This window comes from Mugil cephalus, chromosome 6 (genome assembly GCF_022458985.1).
Source record: "Mugil cephalus isolate CIBA_MC_2020 chromosome 6, CIBA_Mcephalus_1.1, whole genome shotgun sequence".
NCBI lineage: Eukaryota > Metazoa > Chordata > Actinopteri > Mugiliformes > Mugilidae > Mugil > Mugil cephalus.
The window spans coordinates 14,569,599-14,588,262 of NC_061775.1; the positions used below are offsets into that span (position 1 = coordinate 14,569,599).

The following is an 18,664-nucleotide window of genomic DNA, read 5'->3' on the forward strand; positions in this document are numbered from 1 at the left end:
GTTATTTGTTATCCAAAACTGTTTGATCATCATTGTAAATAGAGTTACAATCAAGTCAATTGGGTTTTTATATATATATATATTTTTCTACTGCACGAGAAGCTCTTTGAGAAGAAACTAGGCCGTGAAGAAGAGAGAGACGTTGCACTGATTATAATTGCCTTACCTGAGGGTAGCATCCAGTGGACCGACTCAAACAAAGCAGAAAGTCAGCAAATCCCAATTAAACCGAACACAGGCTATGAACAAAGCTTTTGCCGCGTGTGTTGTCAGGAACGGAACAAAAGAGTGATTAAAACCGCTTGTTAAGGGGGAAAGTGTGACTCATCCGCCTCAAAGCAGAGCAAATTTTGGATATCTAATAAGTGGCTTGGGAATTCCAGTTAATAATTTCACAGGTTTTAATCTTCCCATCTGAAATATAACGGCAAAATGAGTTTGCTGCGATGTAGCTGAGCAAACTTTACTGTCTTTTTAATGGGTATGGTCTGGAAATTGTGACCTGGAAACAGCTGCATTCAAGCCTTCATGGCACTGTAAACTAGTTTGACTAAACCTTTCAAATCACTTTTTGAACACACCCAAGCCGACATTATGGCACTGAAAATAGGAAAAAGGGAGGCGGTACATAATAGCAGTATGAGCTTGAGCAACAACAAAGGAACTCCATGATAATTTCCAATGAAGATTGAATTTTTAAAATTTTTAAAAATATTACATTAAACAACATTAAACTGACACAAGATATAATGCATAATATAATATAACATAATATTTTGTCTGATGTGGGGTATGTGGGTTTCTTTGAATAAAAATCACACACTCATACACACAACCTGCTGTTATTCTTGTGTGGATTATAACAAAATAATCCTCTAGTATAAGTTAACTTTAGTTAAATTGTTGTTTAACTCACTTATTTTGGAACGACACTATGTCCAAAAAAAATATAATCCCAGAGCAGCAGTACAAGCATCTGGATACCAGCTGGATTAAAATAAAAGACTGTCAGTTTATCCCGGAGAGTTGTGGTACCCACACTTTGCTATTATATGCTTTGTTAGCAACAGATGAACTGTACAGATGCTGCATGCACACCCACGTACACATTGTTTGTTCTTAATTCCTTTATATCTAAACTACAACCATATTGTTTTTTTGTTTTTGTTGCATTGGGATTTTAAGTCTTTATTTATATAGGTGGTAGTGCAGAGAGACAGGAAGTGATGGGATGAGAGACAATGGATGAGACGCAGCAAAAGGGACTGTCTGCTTTAACTCAAGTCATTGCAGGGGATCCAGCATGACGATGTATCAGGGCATGCTGATCATGTGCCGAAACCTCACCCAGTCACATAACTCCTCATGTCATAGCTATGTCTGTTGTGTATGTACATGTGACGTTTAAAGACAGGAAATGAGCTCACACATGCCTCTTATGCCCTTATGTCATTCAGATGTAGTGACAGGTATTCCGTTCTTAGCACTAACCCTAGCTATTTTTACTCTAACCCTGATAGCCAGTCTGGCGTATTGAAAACCAAAATATTGATCTAGTTAGCCGGTAAGCACTTTGTCAATTAAAGCAGGAGCTAAGGATGGGTACCGTTAAGGTTTTATCCGATACCGGTGCCAAACCAGCCCTTTTGAAAGGGTGCCATGCTTAAACGGTGCCCAAACCGGTGCTTAAAGAATTAAGTTGAACAGAATATTAATTTAAATAATGTAAATACTATTAATACTAAGAAATAAATTAACCGATATAAAATAAAATTCGCAACAAACAGCCATAATTACCATAATAAAAACAGCAATGTATCAACTATTCCCCTCTCCGGCGACACTGCTAACTCTGCTGCGTGTGGGGTCTCGCAGGCTATCAATTACCCCTGACACATTGAGAAAACCAGGTTGACACGGGATTTGTGAGGTAAACAATGGACAGCATGGCGTATTTTTTTAACGCTTTCAGTTTGTCGATGACCTGAAGAATGGACTGCTCAAATCCCTGCTCTTTCAAAAAGCTGCTGATTTTTGAATAAATCAGTGTCCTCCACAGTGCCTGATATCTGCCGTCAAATCTCCTCTTCTTCTCGGATGCAGAGCAGCCCTCGGATCTCACGGTTTTGCCAGTGCACTGCCATGATCGATAAAAAAGTGTGCTAGATCACTACATAAGCTGTATATAAACACAGTCGCATATGCATTCCCCCCGAATTGATGCAATTTCCCGAACATGACATAGGACTAATAGGACTGTGCACTTCTATTAACGATTTGATTACATTTGATTAGTTTGATTGAAAAAATTGACAAAAATCTCTCAAAAAGCACTTCAGAGTTCGGTCTCTTATTTGAGTAGACCAAAACCTTGCTTTGTTTTTGAGCTGCTCAGAGCCCTGGAGCTTCTACAGTGACACAGTCTAACAGGCCGTCCAGTGGCACTGAAATCTGCGTAGTTTTTCGGTCCGTTTGCGTCAGCATTGGTGTCGTTATGGTACCACGCATCCCTAGAAGGAGCAAGTTGTTAAATATGAATAAACTGCCACCTCCTGGCTGATATAGGATGAATATAGGACGGAGTGTTATACCTGTTCATCTGAATGCCTCGGCACATTTCATATGTCCTGGAATGTCATCAGTAGCCTATGCCCTGTTACATTGTCTGTGTGCACATCTGTGGCATATCATCTGTATGTTCTGGCACATCGTCGGTATATGCTGGGCCATGGAATAAACGTTTTTTTGGATCTTGGTGTCTCTCAAGTGGTGACCTGACACAAATCTGTCACAGACCACCCAGGAATTCTCAGTGTACCTGTGCAACCTTCACTATGAGGACCTTTGATGATGTGCAACCGAAAACTGAGCTACAACACTTAAGTGGACCTTGGTATCCTAAGGGGCAGTAACAGCCAGGGGCACCAATACAAAGAGATTTTGTTGAGTCCCAAACTAGATAAAATTTTATAGCCACTGTATATCCTTCGTAATCTGTAACCTGTCTTCATCTCTGTCCGGTGAGAAAGTCCAATGATAGGTAGAGAGTCAGCTGTCTTCATAAAAAGCCAGACTATAGATATAACCACATTATCCCACTCTAGGAAATTATGTAATGTTTCCCTTTCACACATTATCTTCAGCTCCACACATTTCAGTGGAGCTCTGTGCTATAGGTGCAACATTACGTAAGCGTTCTATTTGTGAAACACTGCTAAAGTACACAGCAATTACCCAATTGTTGTACTACTTGCGACAATGGCCCTGGGACAGCGGCAGCACAGCTAGATCAAACAGTTGTGTTAAATTAAAGAGCGGGTTATCAGACCAGGCAGGAGTGTTTGATGTGCAGAGATGAGATGCATTATTATGGTAAATAAGCCTCCCTTATCAAGCTATTCCTACAGGGCCCTCTGGCTGAGCAACCCACAGTAGCGTATGCCCTTGGTTGGACCAATACATGAATGCGCGCACGCATGCACACGTGCACGTATGTGCACGTACGCACACACGGGCACACACACAGAAGCAACAGCAGCAGAGAACATAAATACATGCTCTGTTGATCCTTTACACTCCACTCCAAACAGCCGCCTGCTCTCCAAATGTCAGTCAGTCCTCTGGCATAATTTGTTTCTAGTCATTGGCAAAGAGCGAGAAAATGTCACCGATTTCCAAGGAGGATGAATTTCGATTGATTTCCAATTAGTACTAAAACAAAATGCCAGTTTGCTTTCTTGTTTTTCCACCCCTCTGTTCCTGCGAGAAAGTACTTATATTTTGTGTGATAGTTAAGATTAGAGGAAACATAATACCCTGAAGGCACAAAAACAGACTCAGAAGTGCTCAGGCAAAGCCCGAAAAGCATAGTTCTCTCATTTTTTTTTTTTTTTAAAGTGCTTACCATTTACAGCAGTGAGATACTAAACCAATTACACAACGGAAAGCAGTAAAAATATGGAGTAAAGCTGAATGGATCCTAATTTGTGTTACATAAAGCAACATGTGTAAAATGCACTATTTTATATCGTTATTGCTGATCTTAAATTTGTATGCATGCCAAATGGGTAGGAAACACACAGCCAACACATTGCATGGGAACTGCTAAGACGTTAACTTCATACATAATAATATATTCCAGTAAAGGCACAAAAATGCAGTTTATCCTGTATGGCTCATATGCAAATCTACAAAATGAATACATTACCACTGGCTGTTTATCAAGATGGATGAACCCTCCATGATGTTACCCACAGGACTCTTCCATAGCAGCTTTAAAGACAACTGTGGCGTCTCTGGCCGTCTTCATCTTGGCGACGCCCGTCTCCTCCGCTTCCTCCTCCCGCCGGCTAATTCAAAAATGGTTGGAAAAGGCCGAGTGTAGCCGACTTTGGCCTGGTGACCCATGCAAACCTTTAAGCCTTGATATAATGGCGAGATATTAAACCGTGATCACAAATAGGAAATATGCTATAGATGTTTTTTTTTTTTTTGTACCAGGTTGTAAACATGTTGCTTTCTGATGGAAAGTTGGGAATTTTAGCGTTGAGATCTACAGTAACTGACTTGTATTTGAAGTCACCCTCAGGTGGACATCTGAGGAACTGCAGCTTTTATCTTTATTTTTCACTTTTCTCTTTTTGCACCCGTTTGCCATCCAAAACTTTTGTGTGTTCTTCAGGTCACTGTGCAAACTACACATTTGAGTGAAAGCTCGGATAAAGCGTTGTGAGTAATAATTTAAAGTTAATAGCCAACATACTGTACTCTTAGAGGGAGTGAGTAATGTACTGGAAAATGTTCAGTCAGAACTGATTTAAAATCCCCCCTCAAGAGAAAAAAAGAAAAGAAAGACAAGGGAAAAGAGCACACATGGAATATAAATGCAAGACGTTTTTAAACATTTACAGTCAAGGTTTTCTCAGCTTCTGAAACGAGACTTTACTGCAGATGTTTTCCTGCTGCCTGCGTGTGTCCTTTCCCTGGAAGAAAACGATGCAAGATGTTTTTTCTCCCCCTCTTTCTCAATATGTATGCTGCTGATGACAACACTTGTTCAGCTTTCAGTCACACAAAACTAATTTAATCTAGCCACAAATAAATTGCCAGAGTAATTACTTGTGAGTGCGAGTTGATGTGTACTTCGCCAATTAAATTAGTCAACTTAGCAACAGCTACAGAAAATAATAAATGAAGACCCGGGAGAAAAGAAAAGAAAAAAAAAACATATCAGCATATTAAAATCATTTATTGTGCTCCAGAAGAGTAATTACTATTTAACCAGAAAGAAAGACAAGTGACAAATAATCTACAATACGAATGCCAGACCTGCTCACATAGTTCCCTGTTTCACATGGCATTCAAAGAAGAACAAATCCACCTTTAGTTTTCAGACTGCTAGCAAAAAAAAACCTCTCAGGATGAATCTGAGGTTTGGTTGTTGGTTGCTTCTGCTGCGATTTGAGGTCAGAAAAATGGCACGTTGCGTTACATTCATTCGCAGTGCTCGTTCCTCCCCTCACGCACTACAACACAGGCTGACTGTCGACCACGGTCAGGGCAGATTTACACATGAACAAAAGTGAAGCATCCCCCTAGAACAGGGTTTTCTTAAACGTCTTCGTCGGCGTGGATTCGTATTCGCCCTGCTAGACTGGCTCATTAAAACATACGGGTGTTGGGATTCAAAAGAAATGACTGAAGAAATGCTACCTGGATTGGTTTCGGACTCAAGAGTTTCCCTTATGAATGGCAGAAGCACATCTCTAAAGGAGACACCTGACGGTAGTCATTATCAACTCGGGGCCGTTCTCGGACTGTTATCTTACATCTGTCACGTGGATGTGTGAACACCGTTCCAAACGAGTGCCGTCGCAAACGCAAAGCCATGAAATCCAAATTCAAGTCTTATTCAGGACAAGCTGGACGTCATATGACACGAAGTAAAACAGAATATTTCAAATCTTAACAGAGAAACAGAAAATTAGGCACATCACAGAAATAAGCATCAACAGATACAGTGTAACAAGCCTCGGTTGTCGACAGTGACGGATATTTAGAACTGAAAGAAAATGAAAAATATATCAGCAAATCATTTTCAATGTAAATTCACTCCATAAGGACAGATTTTTCTTTTTTTTTTTTTCTTGCAGGGCTTTTGTTTCAAATTTTCCATCCCTGGATGCGAGTGTTTCACCAAACACACATGGAAACACATTTCTGCTCATGCATGCTGCAAACGATCACTGCCCTCGACATGACCGCAAAGGCTCGAGGAAATAATGGAATTTTTATGGGCTGACAAATATGAATTCAATCTAGAATCAAAACTCAGTTATATTACGGTGCGCTGAACCTAACCAAAACGTAGACCTTTCTCCTCAAGGAAAAAAAAGTCAAAAATTTGAAAAAAAAAAAAAAAAAAATCTGTCCCTGTAAAACTGCCACAGCATATAAACAGTATAAAAGCTGCAGTTAACTTTGAGCTTCTTTTCATATTTTATTTGCTCGTTTAACTATCCAGTCAGGTTTTATCGTTATTAGTTCTTAGTTTAAAGGCCTAATGTTGCCTCTATCAAAGGGTATGTGTGACTTACCCCGCCTTTAAAATGAGCCGTTAAAAGAATCTCAGCGGGCTGGGTTACAGAGGACAGTTTTAGGGTCTTCTGTGTGGGTGTAAATGCTGATACAAGATTCTCATTCTGACAAGAATACGGTACCGGGAAACAGAATTTTTGATGGTGAGTAATTTAAGGCAGACTCAACTCTATTTCCTTGTTCACTATTTAATGTGACAGGAATATGTATCGTGTCATATATCTATGACCTTGTGTATAGATATATTAGTGCGTTCTGATTTGTCCCATCTAAGGAAGGCTTTGGGTAGATCCTCTCTGGGTTTATGAATTTATTTTGTCCGTTTCTTTCTCCTGTCTGAAATATTAGTGAAACAGCCTTTTTGAAAGGTTCTCATTAGGGTGAATAATTTGATGAAAAGAGAGGAGGACTCTCTTTTGTGTAAACGGGGCACTTCACTCGTTATAAATTGCTGTTAGCCCTAGTCTGTTAAGTCCTAGCCCTTATTTGAAAGCAAGAAAGAAAGAAAGAAAGAAAGATGTGAGCTGAGGTTTTCACAAACTGGCATTGGCATTAAAGGTACCCTGTGGATTTAGTTCGCAATGTTTTGATTTTAAAGTTCCCGTACTGGCACAATACGTGCAAACGTGAATATGGACACAAAGAGCATTTACATACAGTTGTGGCAATGGGAACGGGTGGCCGTGAATGTTGAGGATTTGAATAGAAGAAAACTCAAATGGATAGGTGGACAAAGCGATGCAATCACACAACCAATTCACTGTCATGCAAAAAAAAAAAAAAAGAAAATTTTCAGCGAGGTAGGAAATGTATTTAAGACGTATTTTTGATTCATAGCAACTATGTTTTGCAGAAATAATGACAACTTCACAGAGTACCTTTAAACTCCAGCTAACAGGCTAGCTTAGCAGCAGTTAGCTTTATAACACAGAGCTGGTGAAAGTTAGCGGTGACAAAAGAAGCCAATAAGAGTTGATTAAGCGGCTAGGTAAACAGATCATGTCTCCCAGTGTGGCCAGAGTATTATGAACCGTCGAATGCTCGTTTGTCAACTGCGGGGACGTTGAGCCGATCAAATGAACCGACGCAGCACACTTGTGGCTGTGTTAAGTGGGGCACCGTGCTATAACTCTGGCTGCCATTAATCAAGCAGCATGCTGTCTATCACCATCAGTCACTAGCAATGGCTAGCAGATGCTTCAGTCCCATTAAATGTGCTGGATTCCTCTCTCTGTGGTCAGCGAGTGGTTCCTCGCCGTCTCCTCTCTCCCCGCCCTGTGTGTTTTATATCTTTTTAACATCTTCTTAGTCATAAGGGATGCGGTAGCTAGCCAATCAGTCATGCTAAGGTCTACTTCAGCTGACTCAATTTGTGCAGCTAGCTCAAGATGTAATCTGTCGTGCAACACTTCTCTGTTTTTTCCCCTCCTCCTTTCCCTCTTCCTCTGTCTTTGTGTAAGTTTTTAGTGCCGTCAGAAAGTAATGCTGTCATTAGATTTCTTAGTCTTTCACTGACGGTACATCTCTGCAGGGAGGTGAAGGCCATCCGATGCTTTTATTTTCAAAAGCTTTTCTCGCTAACTTAAAAACTTTTCAGCGGCCGCGCTTCTCAACACAAAAAAAATTAAATCTATTTAATGCATTCCCTCACTTATATAACCTTTGAGTCACTGCTACACCTCCGCTTCAGCAACTTCTTTTTTTTTAATCATTATTTTATCAGTCGTCTTCGTTTTATATCCTCAAGCTAAACAGAAAGACTGTGTGGTCTTGTTGACTACGTGCGTTGGCATGTAGTCGCTAGGCTGCCCACGGTTTATGGGGATTTTAATTCCTGATTTCAGATATAGCAGGAGCTGACAAGCACTTCTGTCGCATGTCCTCATATTACCATTGGCTTAGATTTCCATCCATCATCAATCAGACCATTGGAACGCAACGTATTAATTATGATTCACTCCCAGCTGTCGGCTACTTAGCATGGCAAGCGTGGAAAATGCTTTCCTGTTTACATTAACAGTGTAATTATATGTTTAATCCAGCAGGTGCCCCTTGCTTTGCCACTGTGTCGTTTCTCTGGAGAGCAGTGCGTAAATATGCTGAATTTTGGTCATAAATAATGTACATTATGATTAGTCAGTAAACCGTTGTAGCTTTTTTTTTTGAACTCATGCAAGTGGATGGTGTGACGAATTCTTAACTGCTTTTGCAAACCATCAAATTGAAAAGGTTTACTGGCATCTTGTAATGCAACATGGCAAAAATGTAGGTATGTCATGCCCAGAATGATTGTTAGCCAGAGGATCTAACATGAATATAATAAAAATGAGATGCAGGTTTTGCTCAGGAAGCAGTCAGCATTGTTGGGTTCAAACGACACATTGCTTTTTTTCTTTTTTAATCTTTTGAGATGGTCACTGTTCTGGTTGTGACTTAGCTGAGAGATATGGTCGATCAATCATCTTTCACAGGATGTGTATCAGGCCTTTGGACGTATTTAATTAAAGTGTTTATGAGTGAAAGTGACTGGAACCATGGTCGTCGGTGACAGTAAGAGGACACGTGAGCTGATGAATTCACATGATGAGGCATGTGACAGATGTTTTGAATGATGAGAGGACAAAAAAAAAAAAAGCACCTTCTACAATCTTTTTTTTCTTGTGAGGTGTCCCAGCTAGTCTGACCACAGCAACCGGTAAGCTCAGTGCCAGAGCTCGATACAGTGCTAACAAACCTACGGGACCGATATTAGTTTCAGATTCAAAAGTCTGCACTTTTATTTAGTGGTTGCTGTCGTTTTAAACATAAAAGCTTTCACAAAGTCCCTAGCCCATGACAATAATATGCGAGAATGCCATGGAGTCTTCCTTTTGTTTCAGCACCAGATTGAGCCGTGGTGGTTCAATTAATTCCGGGGAACAATCTGGAGCAAACCGAAATAATTAGCATATTAAATTTAAATGATATTCCAGAATGTAACACGCCTTATGACAGACAATATTTCATCCTCCCATCCAGCTTGTTTGCCACAATATTATACGGGCTAACAGTAGTCTGCACTCATTATTTTGAGTGACTGCACAGTGCCTGTGAGCAAACCTAAAGGGGCAGGATGTATTCACACAACAGAGGCCTCCACACATCCACATTTTGGTGAAGAGAAAACAGGGAGACAAGCATTTCAGCTCACTAAGTAGCATCTCTGTGGCGGCAAACTGAGTTCTGTATCCGAGCACAATAGCCTTCCCGTCTAGGGTATTCCTCTCTGTCGTTTGTTGTGAACATTACCACTTTACCCCACAGTGACTTCAGCCTTTCGAAGCAGCCCGGGTCGAGTACAGCCTTCTTTGCTGTCTGACACTTTTCTACACAGGTGGCTAATGTCGCTTTGATGCCAAAGCTTGGCCGATCTAAAGGTGTTAAAAGTGGCCGGTAGAGTTGCAGGAGATGGTCAACTCAAGACACTGTGGATGCGAGATTAGCCGCTTTGCTAAACAACCCACGTTGTCGGTTCAGTATAAAACGTGAGATGGAGAGAATCCCAGGTAACTTAAGAGTGGGGGCAAAAAAAAAAAAAAAAAATAGCTCTTCCAAATGAGGTAACTGTGGATCTCTGCTGCTGCGAGTAGCCTTTCTGCTCCACACACATCCCCTTAACATGATGCACGCCCTGACATGGTCAACCTTGACTAATGAAGGAAACTAGAAGAAAGTGCATCAGGGCCTTTGACTTACCCTGGTCCTAGCCTTCCTCTCACCCCCCTGCTGTGTGTTTCTTAAGAGTTCCACCCACTGTGACCTGTCTGTGCTTGGCCTTTGACTTGTAGTAGTCGCGTTAGGCATTCTTATTTTTAAACGGCTCTTCAATGTGAGCAGAAAACCCAGAGTGTCATTCTTCCACCACATTTTTCCACTGTGTTTCTCGTCGATGGGCATCCACTGTGTCATTCAGTCGACATACCTCCCGGGTTACAGTAAAGGAAAATGGGCAATTGAATAAACAGTGCAGGTAATTACTTCTATACGGTATAGTGGTCCAATAGGTAGAATAGCAAAGAACACTGATTTCAACTGAAGGTACAATGAGTTTGATTGATACAGTGTAATGTGATTTAACCACTATCAAAAAGTAGTACCAACACACAGAGTACAAAACTAGTCCTTATATGCCCAGCTCCACTCAAGCTATATTATGTTATGCAAGAAAGTTTTACCACATTCCCAGCCCCATCCCAACTCTGTCCCCATCTCCAGCCCACAACATCCACAACCTGGAACCGCATTTCCCATGGTCCTGCAAGGGTGTGTGTTTTCCTGTAATCCAATCAGGAAATATGTCTGAAATTTCTCCAGTGCAAGGGAGAGGGTGAAAATTATTCTCAATAATGACATAATCAGCAGAGCAGCCATCAAGCAGATAAATTGTCATGCGCATCGTGCTAATATTATCCAGTTATCCTTTGTCCCCAGCTCTCTGTGTTGAAGTTGGAACTGCCAGAAAGCCAGTAGGTGGACTCCACTTCCCACTGGTTCAGTCCGACTGGCACGTTTGCAGTATGGATGGCCCTCCCAAGAGGGCTCAAACAGCCTCAGTGCTTAGTGTACAGATCTAGCTATGTAAATTAGTCATATACAATAAAATTGTTCCCAATCCTCAAAAATAAATGGATGAAAAGTATTTGCAAGATTGTTTTTTTTCTTCAAAATGGTTCTGTTGTGCATACAGGGTTTCTTTTTTTCTTGAGTTTTCAGTCCTTTCTTCACAGCAAATGTTTTTTGCCTTATCTTACATGGCCTCCATTTACGATGTTAAGACATGCCAAAATTGGTTTGCATGGCATCTACTTTGTGCCCCACGAACAGAGTAATCTGCAGTGTGATGCCAAAGGAAAACAATGTTTTCTTCCTTTTACAAAGTGCTGCCCTCTTCTCACCTCCAAGGCGTGTCTGATGCTCTGTTCTGCTTCCAGATAATACTGCCAAGCAGTCATTTGTCAAAAGATCCCGAAGGCCATATCTGTCGCTATAAAGAAAAGTATTTTACTGTACCTTGTTTTGCTGCAGTATTAGAACAAAAACAATAATAAAAAAAAAAACATCCTCCTCTTTGTTTTAGCTTGTGAGGTTGTTTTTCTTAAACTCTTTATATGTATTTTTTCTTCTTCTTGTCTTACTTTTGTACAAAAACATAGTTTTCCTTTTTTCCCCCTCTGGTCCAAACCCTCAGAAACCCTTGAATATATTCCCTCAGGTATTAACAGGGTGTCGTACAATCCCAGCGTAATTCCATTGGTGTCTGGCAACTCCAGCCTGGCGTTTCAGCTCTTGACATATCTGTGTTTGTCAGCAAGTCAGCCTTACAGTGAGTCTCTGCTGTAGCAGCAGTGTTAGCTGTTAGCTGCCTGGGCCGTCAGAGTCCTGCCTGCGTGGTTGGATCCACTGGGCTATACTCGCGTGGTGGAGTGTGAGTGTGGGTGTGGGTGGGGCAGGGTGTTATTCTGCCCACTGCTGGGGAAGGTGTTGAACGAGTGGAGCGAGGTTAGCCCTCCCATGGTGCTGGGGATCATGGTTATGGTGTTTGGCGTCATGAGCGGGATGTCGTCCGGTGAGCGCCTCATGGCCAGTGTGTAGTCTGGTGGGCAGGCAGTCCTCAGCACCACATCGTGCGGGTGCAGAGAGTCACCCATGCCTCTGCAGTCCCGGTCCAGGTCCGAGTGCTGCTTCATCTGCAGGGACATTATCTCCTCCTCCTGAGTGTGGGCCAGGTCGTTTGCGGTGCTCCGCTGGGGACTGCAGCGTCTGTGGACGTCGTGTCGGCGCTTGTCCTTCTTGTAGTAAAGTGCAGCGAAGGCCAAGATGTTGAGGAAAAGCAATGAGGCTCCCACAGCAATGGTCACTGACAGCTCGGTGGAGTAGTCACGCTGGTCCACCAGGTGTGGCTGGTTGTGGCTGTCCTGGGTCTCGGTGGGGAATGGTGTTGGGTTTGGGCGTTTGGTCACCAGAACTTTGGTCTTTGGGGTGCGGTTGGTGGCTTCTGGTGGAGGGATCTGATTACAGGAAGAACAACAGTCAGTTTAAAAATGGTTTGAAGAATGCATTTATGTCAAAGGATATTCATTCGTTCATTATTCATTAATTAATCATCAATTGATTAAGACCACATAGCACAGACTCACTGAGACCCTCATTTAGACTAGAGGATTATCTATTACTCTACTATCACTATATGTCAGCATAAAGACTAACCCTAACCTTAACTCTTATGAACACTGGATAGAATTAGGAAGGTTCGTCTCAGCTGAGGGAACAAATGCTAAATAAATTTCTCTAGGTTCATAATGTCCAACACTACTTGATCAAAAGTTCATTGCTGTCCATTGCATAAGTTTTGATAATTCGTGACTCTCTTAAGTTCAGTTATGTAGAGTCTGACATAGACAATCACGCATAATCAAATCAAATCATCCACAGGTGTCAGCATGTATTACCTGTAGCACCACCACCATCTATTCATAGAGTGTAAAAGCGAATGTGGGTTGGTTATGGAACATATATCACAGCTTCTTTGTTCTCTTTAATCCTTTGCAAATTACTAACCGTCTTCATAAATTCTGATCCGCCAGTTCTTAATTCATGCTAATACATAACACACTTCTAGAAGTGGTTTAAACGTACGGTTTAATGTACATCTACTTTGTAATCCTATTTCCCTGGAAAGTCTTATGGAAAATGTACATTTTTGTTCTTGTTTAATTATGAAACATTATCAAATGTGCCCTAAACCTGGATTAATTCAAACCTAATAATAGATACGTGCTTCAACTGTGGTTAAACAAATTGAAAGTATGAACATCTGTGACAACTCATAGTAAAGCTAATGAATATGGCAACATTTAGTTGACTTATCATACTCAAATTACAACTCTGTTCAACTCACAAGAATGATTTGTTCTCTATCATGTGCACTTAAATATCATTCACTTGATAGTATAACTGCCCAAGTCATTTTTAATTGACATGCTGTTACAATATCAATAAAACACCAATGTGCTTGCAAAAAATATTTTTTTTCTTGTTTTTCAAAAATGTTCAAATATACCTTAGGCAATTACACAACTACTGCAATACTTCTACCATCTAAACACATAGATGGGAGGACACAAGAGGCTCTTGAGGGAAGGATTTGACAAGCACTGCCTCAACAAACAAACAATGTAAATATGGCATTTCATCATCAATTCCTTTATTAAGTTGTCTGGGTCTACTGCGAATCCTTTAGTGTGGAGTGAATGACTCAGGTAGTTCATTTTCAGTAGCATGAAGAGATATAGATGATTTAGTACCAACCTTGGTGGTGGTGGGTATGAGCTGGGTGACCTCATTGAGGCTGTGTAGATGAGGAACCAGCTCCAACCACAAGTTGACCTGAGATGAGGAAAGAAAATATGATGTGTATAAAACTTTAGATATATATACAATATGTTTGTATATCTAAAGATAAAGAACTATAGTACAATTATTATCCAAATGTATGGCTAAACTCATACAGAGGGGAGATCAACATCGTGACAAATCATCAAATCAGTTGAGTTCAGTGTAATATCACAGAGAAAAACACAGCTACTCCTACTTGAGCAGCATGTGCTAACAGCATGGAGGAAAATCCCCAATTTAACCTCCCGACAGAATCAGAACGTCTGCCTCGACCAGTCAAGGTGAGAGGAGAACAGAGAAGAAAAAGTGAACATTTGGATAAGATCTAAGGGGACTGTCAGGATTTGAGGATGATATGAGGATTTACCTGGGTTCAATGATCTTAACATCTATGATCCCGGATTACCAGTAGCATAAATCTACTAAACTGAGTTAACTTGTTCTATCCAGCTTTGAGCACACTCCCAATTCAGCGGAAGTGTTGTTTATAAAACAACTCGGCCAATTTTTGTTCAATGTTGTCAGAAAATCTGCATCTTAATATCCAGTAGAAAGTTTTACCCCGGATTTAAAATCAAACCAGACAGTGCAGTCAGTGGTAGTGAGTAGTAGGCAGGATACCTTGTTGGCACGGTAGTGCTCTTTGACCCGGGGCTTCAGGCCAATGTGCAGGTAAAGCTGGTCTTTCTGGTTGTAGCGCGTCCATGCCACTTCTTCAAAACGATTGGGCTTGGTGTGGATGAACTTGGTGTCCTGGGGGACAGGCTGGTTTGGGTCCCTGTCAAGAAATAGTCAAGTGTTTTTTAGTGAAATACTGCTCAGAGAGCCGAGATCAGCTGATGGTCTTATGGTGGATCACTACATGTGGGCATTTGAATCGCTGCAACAGAAGGCACAGAGCCGCTGGTGGACTGTCATGTCTCCTTGTGGTTGTTTAGTCTAGATGTCAAGACGAACCAAAACTAAACTGAAGGCAGAGTGGATCTTTCCAGACACAACTGTCTGGTTATTACATTTTTAATTTTAACCTGAGTGTAGCATCAGCCTCAGGCTGATCAGTATAATTATGAAAATAGTGGAATGGAGTGGTGAAATGCAGCCTCTAGGTTTCATCAAATTTTAATCAACAGTGTCTGAGATATCACACCTGATAAAATCCTAAAAAAGGTCAAAAGGGGTATTACTGCTCACAGATGATTGGTTTTCTAAAGATTCTGATTGGATTAAAAGGTCTTAAGGTAGCTAATAACCTCAGACATTTTCCTAATTTGAAATGCATATGCCTTGGCGGTGGGTGTAAAGTATTAATGTAATGTAATTTTGGTTAAAATTAGAATTGGGGCATAATAACACAAGGCTCACATGTAAATGCAGGTCAGCAACTCAGATGGATGCCTCACAGTGTTCCATCAGTGAAGAGGGACTAACAGAACACATTCAGCATGGCATCCTGTGCTAAATAGTGTCACTTGCACTTGATGTGAGTAGAACAGAGACAGTCATCTGAGCTATGGAGGCCCATCCAGACCTACTAAGCGCCCCATTGTCTGAGGGCGGCATATGGAGCCAGCCAGACCTCATCAGGAACACGCTTAACCACTCAAATCGGTGGCATAAATCTCCCAGGTACCCCGCATTCCATGTCAATTTGGGGTTATATATGTAGATCATTAGTGCCATTCTGTTCCCCTCAGGGCTACTGGGCAGTGCACAGAAAAAGCCAATGTCCCCCTATTACGGCTCCGGAAAAACAATTACCGCCATGACTATAAGCTGGGAGGAAACATGAGACAGAAGGCAAAAAAGGATTTTAATTTTGCTGCATTGAGAATGCCACTCTACAGGCTATGACCATTAATTAATAATGTATTTGAAGATATGTAGAGGGTATCTGCAAAGAATACCAATTCTACTGCACAGTTCATAAAACCCAACAGCATAATTCACTACTAGTAGTCATCAGCTGAGGGTTAATACAGAGGAAATGCAATTATGCACAATTGAAATGATCAATTAGTTACTGGTCTTGTAATATTAACCATGTATTGATCCATTGCTGTAATAGTGAGTGATAAGGAAATGTTCAAAAAATAGTTTCTATTAGCCTGCGGTAAAATAATTTTATGTTTGTTCAGAATGTCTAGAGGACGAGTGGAGTAGAATAATAATAGTTTAGGGGGAAATAATTCTTGTAATATGCGTATCAAAATGCTTCTTTTTTTTTTTTCTGCTAGCAACATGTACTGGGTATGTCATGTATTATTTTTATGCCCTCTCTCTCTTTGATTTAATTGCTATTAACAATAGCATATGAAAACACGTATAAAGAAAATTAACGTGAGAATATCAACTATTGGGAAGTACAAATGTCATGCTGATCTTTTGCTTCCTTTGAGACACAGACAACAACAAAATCAGTCTTTTACCTTTAAGAACTAACATCTGCAAATTCTATGTAGAGTCAGCACCATTTGTGCTCAGCATTGTTATATGTAAAATGCTTTTCTGGTGGAAAACTAAAACTGAGCAAACGGTTTCCTGAGGTTAGCCATGCATGCCGTCGAAACAAAGCCACTCGTTTCCAGATGTTCTGGTCTTCATACCCTGTTTTGGCGAAGTTGGTCCAGTAGGTCATGACCACAGCACTGAGCATCACGTCGTTCTTGGAAAAATTGCAGGGAAACAGCTCTGTCGGTCCAATCATTGGTAAGCCGAAGACATATGGGATCTCATCTCCATGTGCTGCATCTGCCCACGGTGGTACCTATTAAGCAGCAGATACATTAAAATCAGTGTTGTTATTCATTTTGCATATAGCAACGACACACAGACACATAAAAGAAGAAGGAGAAGTGTCATCTTTTGGATGAAGAAAATGGCACTAGAAACACGTTTTAAATATTTTCCTTGCCGTATCTGGGAAACGATTTAAGGAGAGAGATGCCAAAAAAGCGTTGAATAAGGTCAGCTGGACTTGTAGAATTTCTTGAAGACGTTTCGCCACTCATCCGAGTAGCTTCTTCAGTTCTGATGAACTAGTGGGAAATTGAGGTTTAAATAGGAAAAAACTCTGTGGGTAGCACCCACCAGAAACTTGCTTGACCAGAAGACTGGGGTCACTAATTACCATAATGGCTGATACTTACCTGTCCTTGAATGGGGGGAAACTGTGTGCCTAGGCTAACTTACCCTATGAATAGAGCTCTAACGAGGCTATTGTCCATGGGAACCTGGAGGCTCAGTGTGTGAATGTTGTTGAAACTTCTTGGGGACAGAAGTCAAAACTGAATTATAAATAGTTGGTAAATGAAATCTCAGTCCACCTCCTCTGTTTAGAGAAGGTTTCTCCATTTTGACATAGATGGCTTCCTTAACTCCTCTCTCAAACCATCTGTCCTCTCTGGCCAGGACTTTGACGTTGTTATCCTCAAAGGAGTGTCCTTTGTCCTTCAGGTGGAGGTGGACTGCTGAGTCGTTTCCTGATGAGCTGGCTCTCCTGTGTTGGGCCATGCGCTTGTGTATGGGTTGTTTGGTTTGGTAAACGACTCAGCAGTCCACCTCCACCTGAAGGACAAAGGACACTCCTTTGAGGATAACAACGTCAAAGTCCTGGCCAGAGAGGACAGATGGTTTGAGAGAGGAGTTAAGGAAGCCATCTATGTCAAAATGGAGAAACCTTCTCTAAACAGAGGAGGTGGACTGAGATTTCATTTACCAACTATTTATAATTCAGTTTTGACTTCTGTCCCCAAGAAGTTTCAACAACATTCACACACTGAGCCTCCAGGTTCCCATGGACAATAGCCTCGTTAGAGCTCTATTCATAGGGTAAGTTAGCCTAGGCACACAGTTTCCCCCCATTCAAGGACAGGTAAGTATCAGCCATTATGGTAATTAGTGACCCCAGTCTTCTGGTCAAGCAAGTTTCTGGTGGGTGCTACCCACAGAGTTTTTTCCTATTTAAACCTCAATTTCCCACTAGTTCATCAGAACTGAAGAAGCTACTCGGATGAGTGGCGAAACGTCTTCAAGAAATTCTACAAGTCCAGCTGACCTTATTCAACGCTTTTTTGGATTACCATGACCTGGATGACTGAGAACCTTCACAGACACAAGGAGAGAGATGAGATTACGAATTAAGATATGCTGATAACAGAAAAAAGAAGCTGCTTTGTGACATTTCAACGCAAACGCAGACTCCATGTTGTGAGCTGCTGAATAAATATTCTGATTAAAGAGCGAAAATAACTGTTGATGAAAACTAAAACTTGTTTGAGAGGCTATTCCAGACTGTTAGCTTCTCAGTAATGGTATTGTTGGTTTATGGTAATCATAGCGCATTAGACTGTGTAAAGTAACTCTTCATTTCTGCAAATCTAAAGCCTTAGTGTACACTTTATGACCATCTTCCTAATACAGTATTGTGGGTCTCCCTTGTGCCTCCAAAACAGCTGTGAGTCATCAGAGAATGGACATGGGCCATTTGTGAGCCTGTGTCAGGCTGCATTCTGCTGGGGATGGTTGCCGCCACCAAGGAGTGTCATTGCCATGAGGTGCCTGCTCTGGTCTAGGTAGGTGGTACATGTCTAAGTAACATCATCTACATGAACGTCCAATTTCATGAAGACCACAC

The 18,664-nt window shown here is 41.2% G+C and overlaps 1 protein-coding gene across 2 annotated transcripts in view; it reads right to left on the minus strand.

Moving 5' to 3' along the window:
* Positions 1–9,255: 9,255 nt before the first annotated feature.
* The window catches only part of nlgn1 (neuroligin 1), a 262,746-nt gene continuing 253,337 nt past the window's right edge, over positions 9,256–18,664 (minus strand). For both annotated transcript variants that reach the window (XM_047587290.1, XM_047587289.1), the window contains 4 exons: positions 16,635–16,795; positions 14,653–14,809; positions 13,945–14,022; positions 9,256–12,644 (listed from right to left, as the gene is read on the minus strand). In XM_047587290.1, coding sequence (XP_047443246.1) covers positions 12,042–12,644; positions 13,945–14,022; positions 14,653–14,809; positions 16,635–16,795 — 999 coding nt within the window. In that variant the 3' untranslated portion in view covers positions 9,256–12,041. The remainder of the gene's footprint in view (positions 12,645–13,944; positions 14,023–14,652; positions 14,810–16,634; positions 16,796–18,664) is intronic.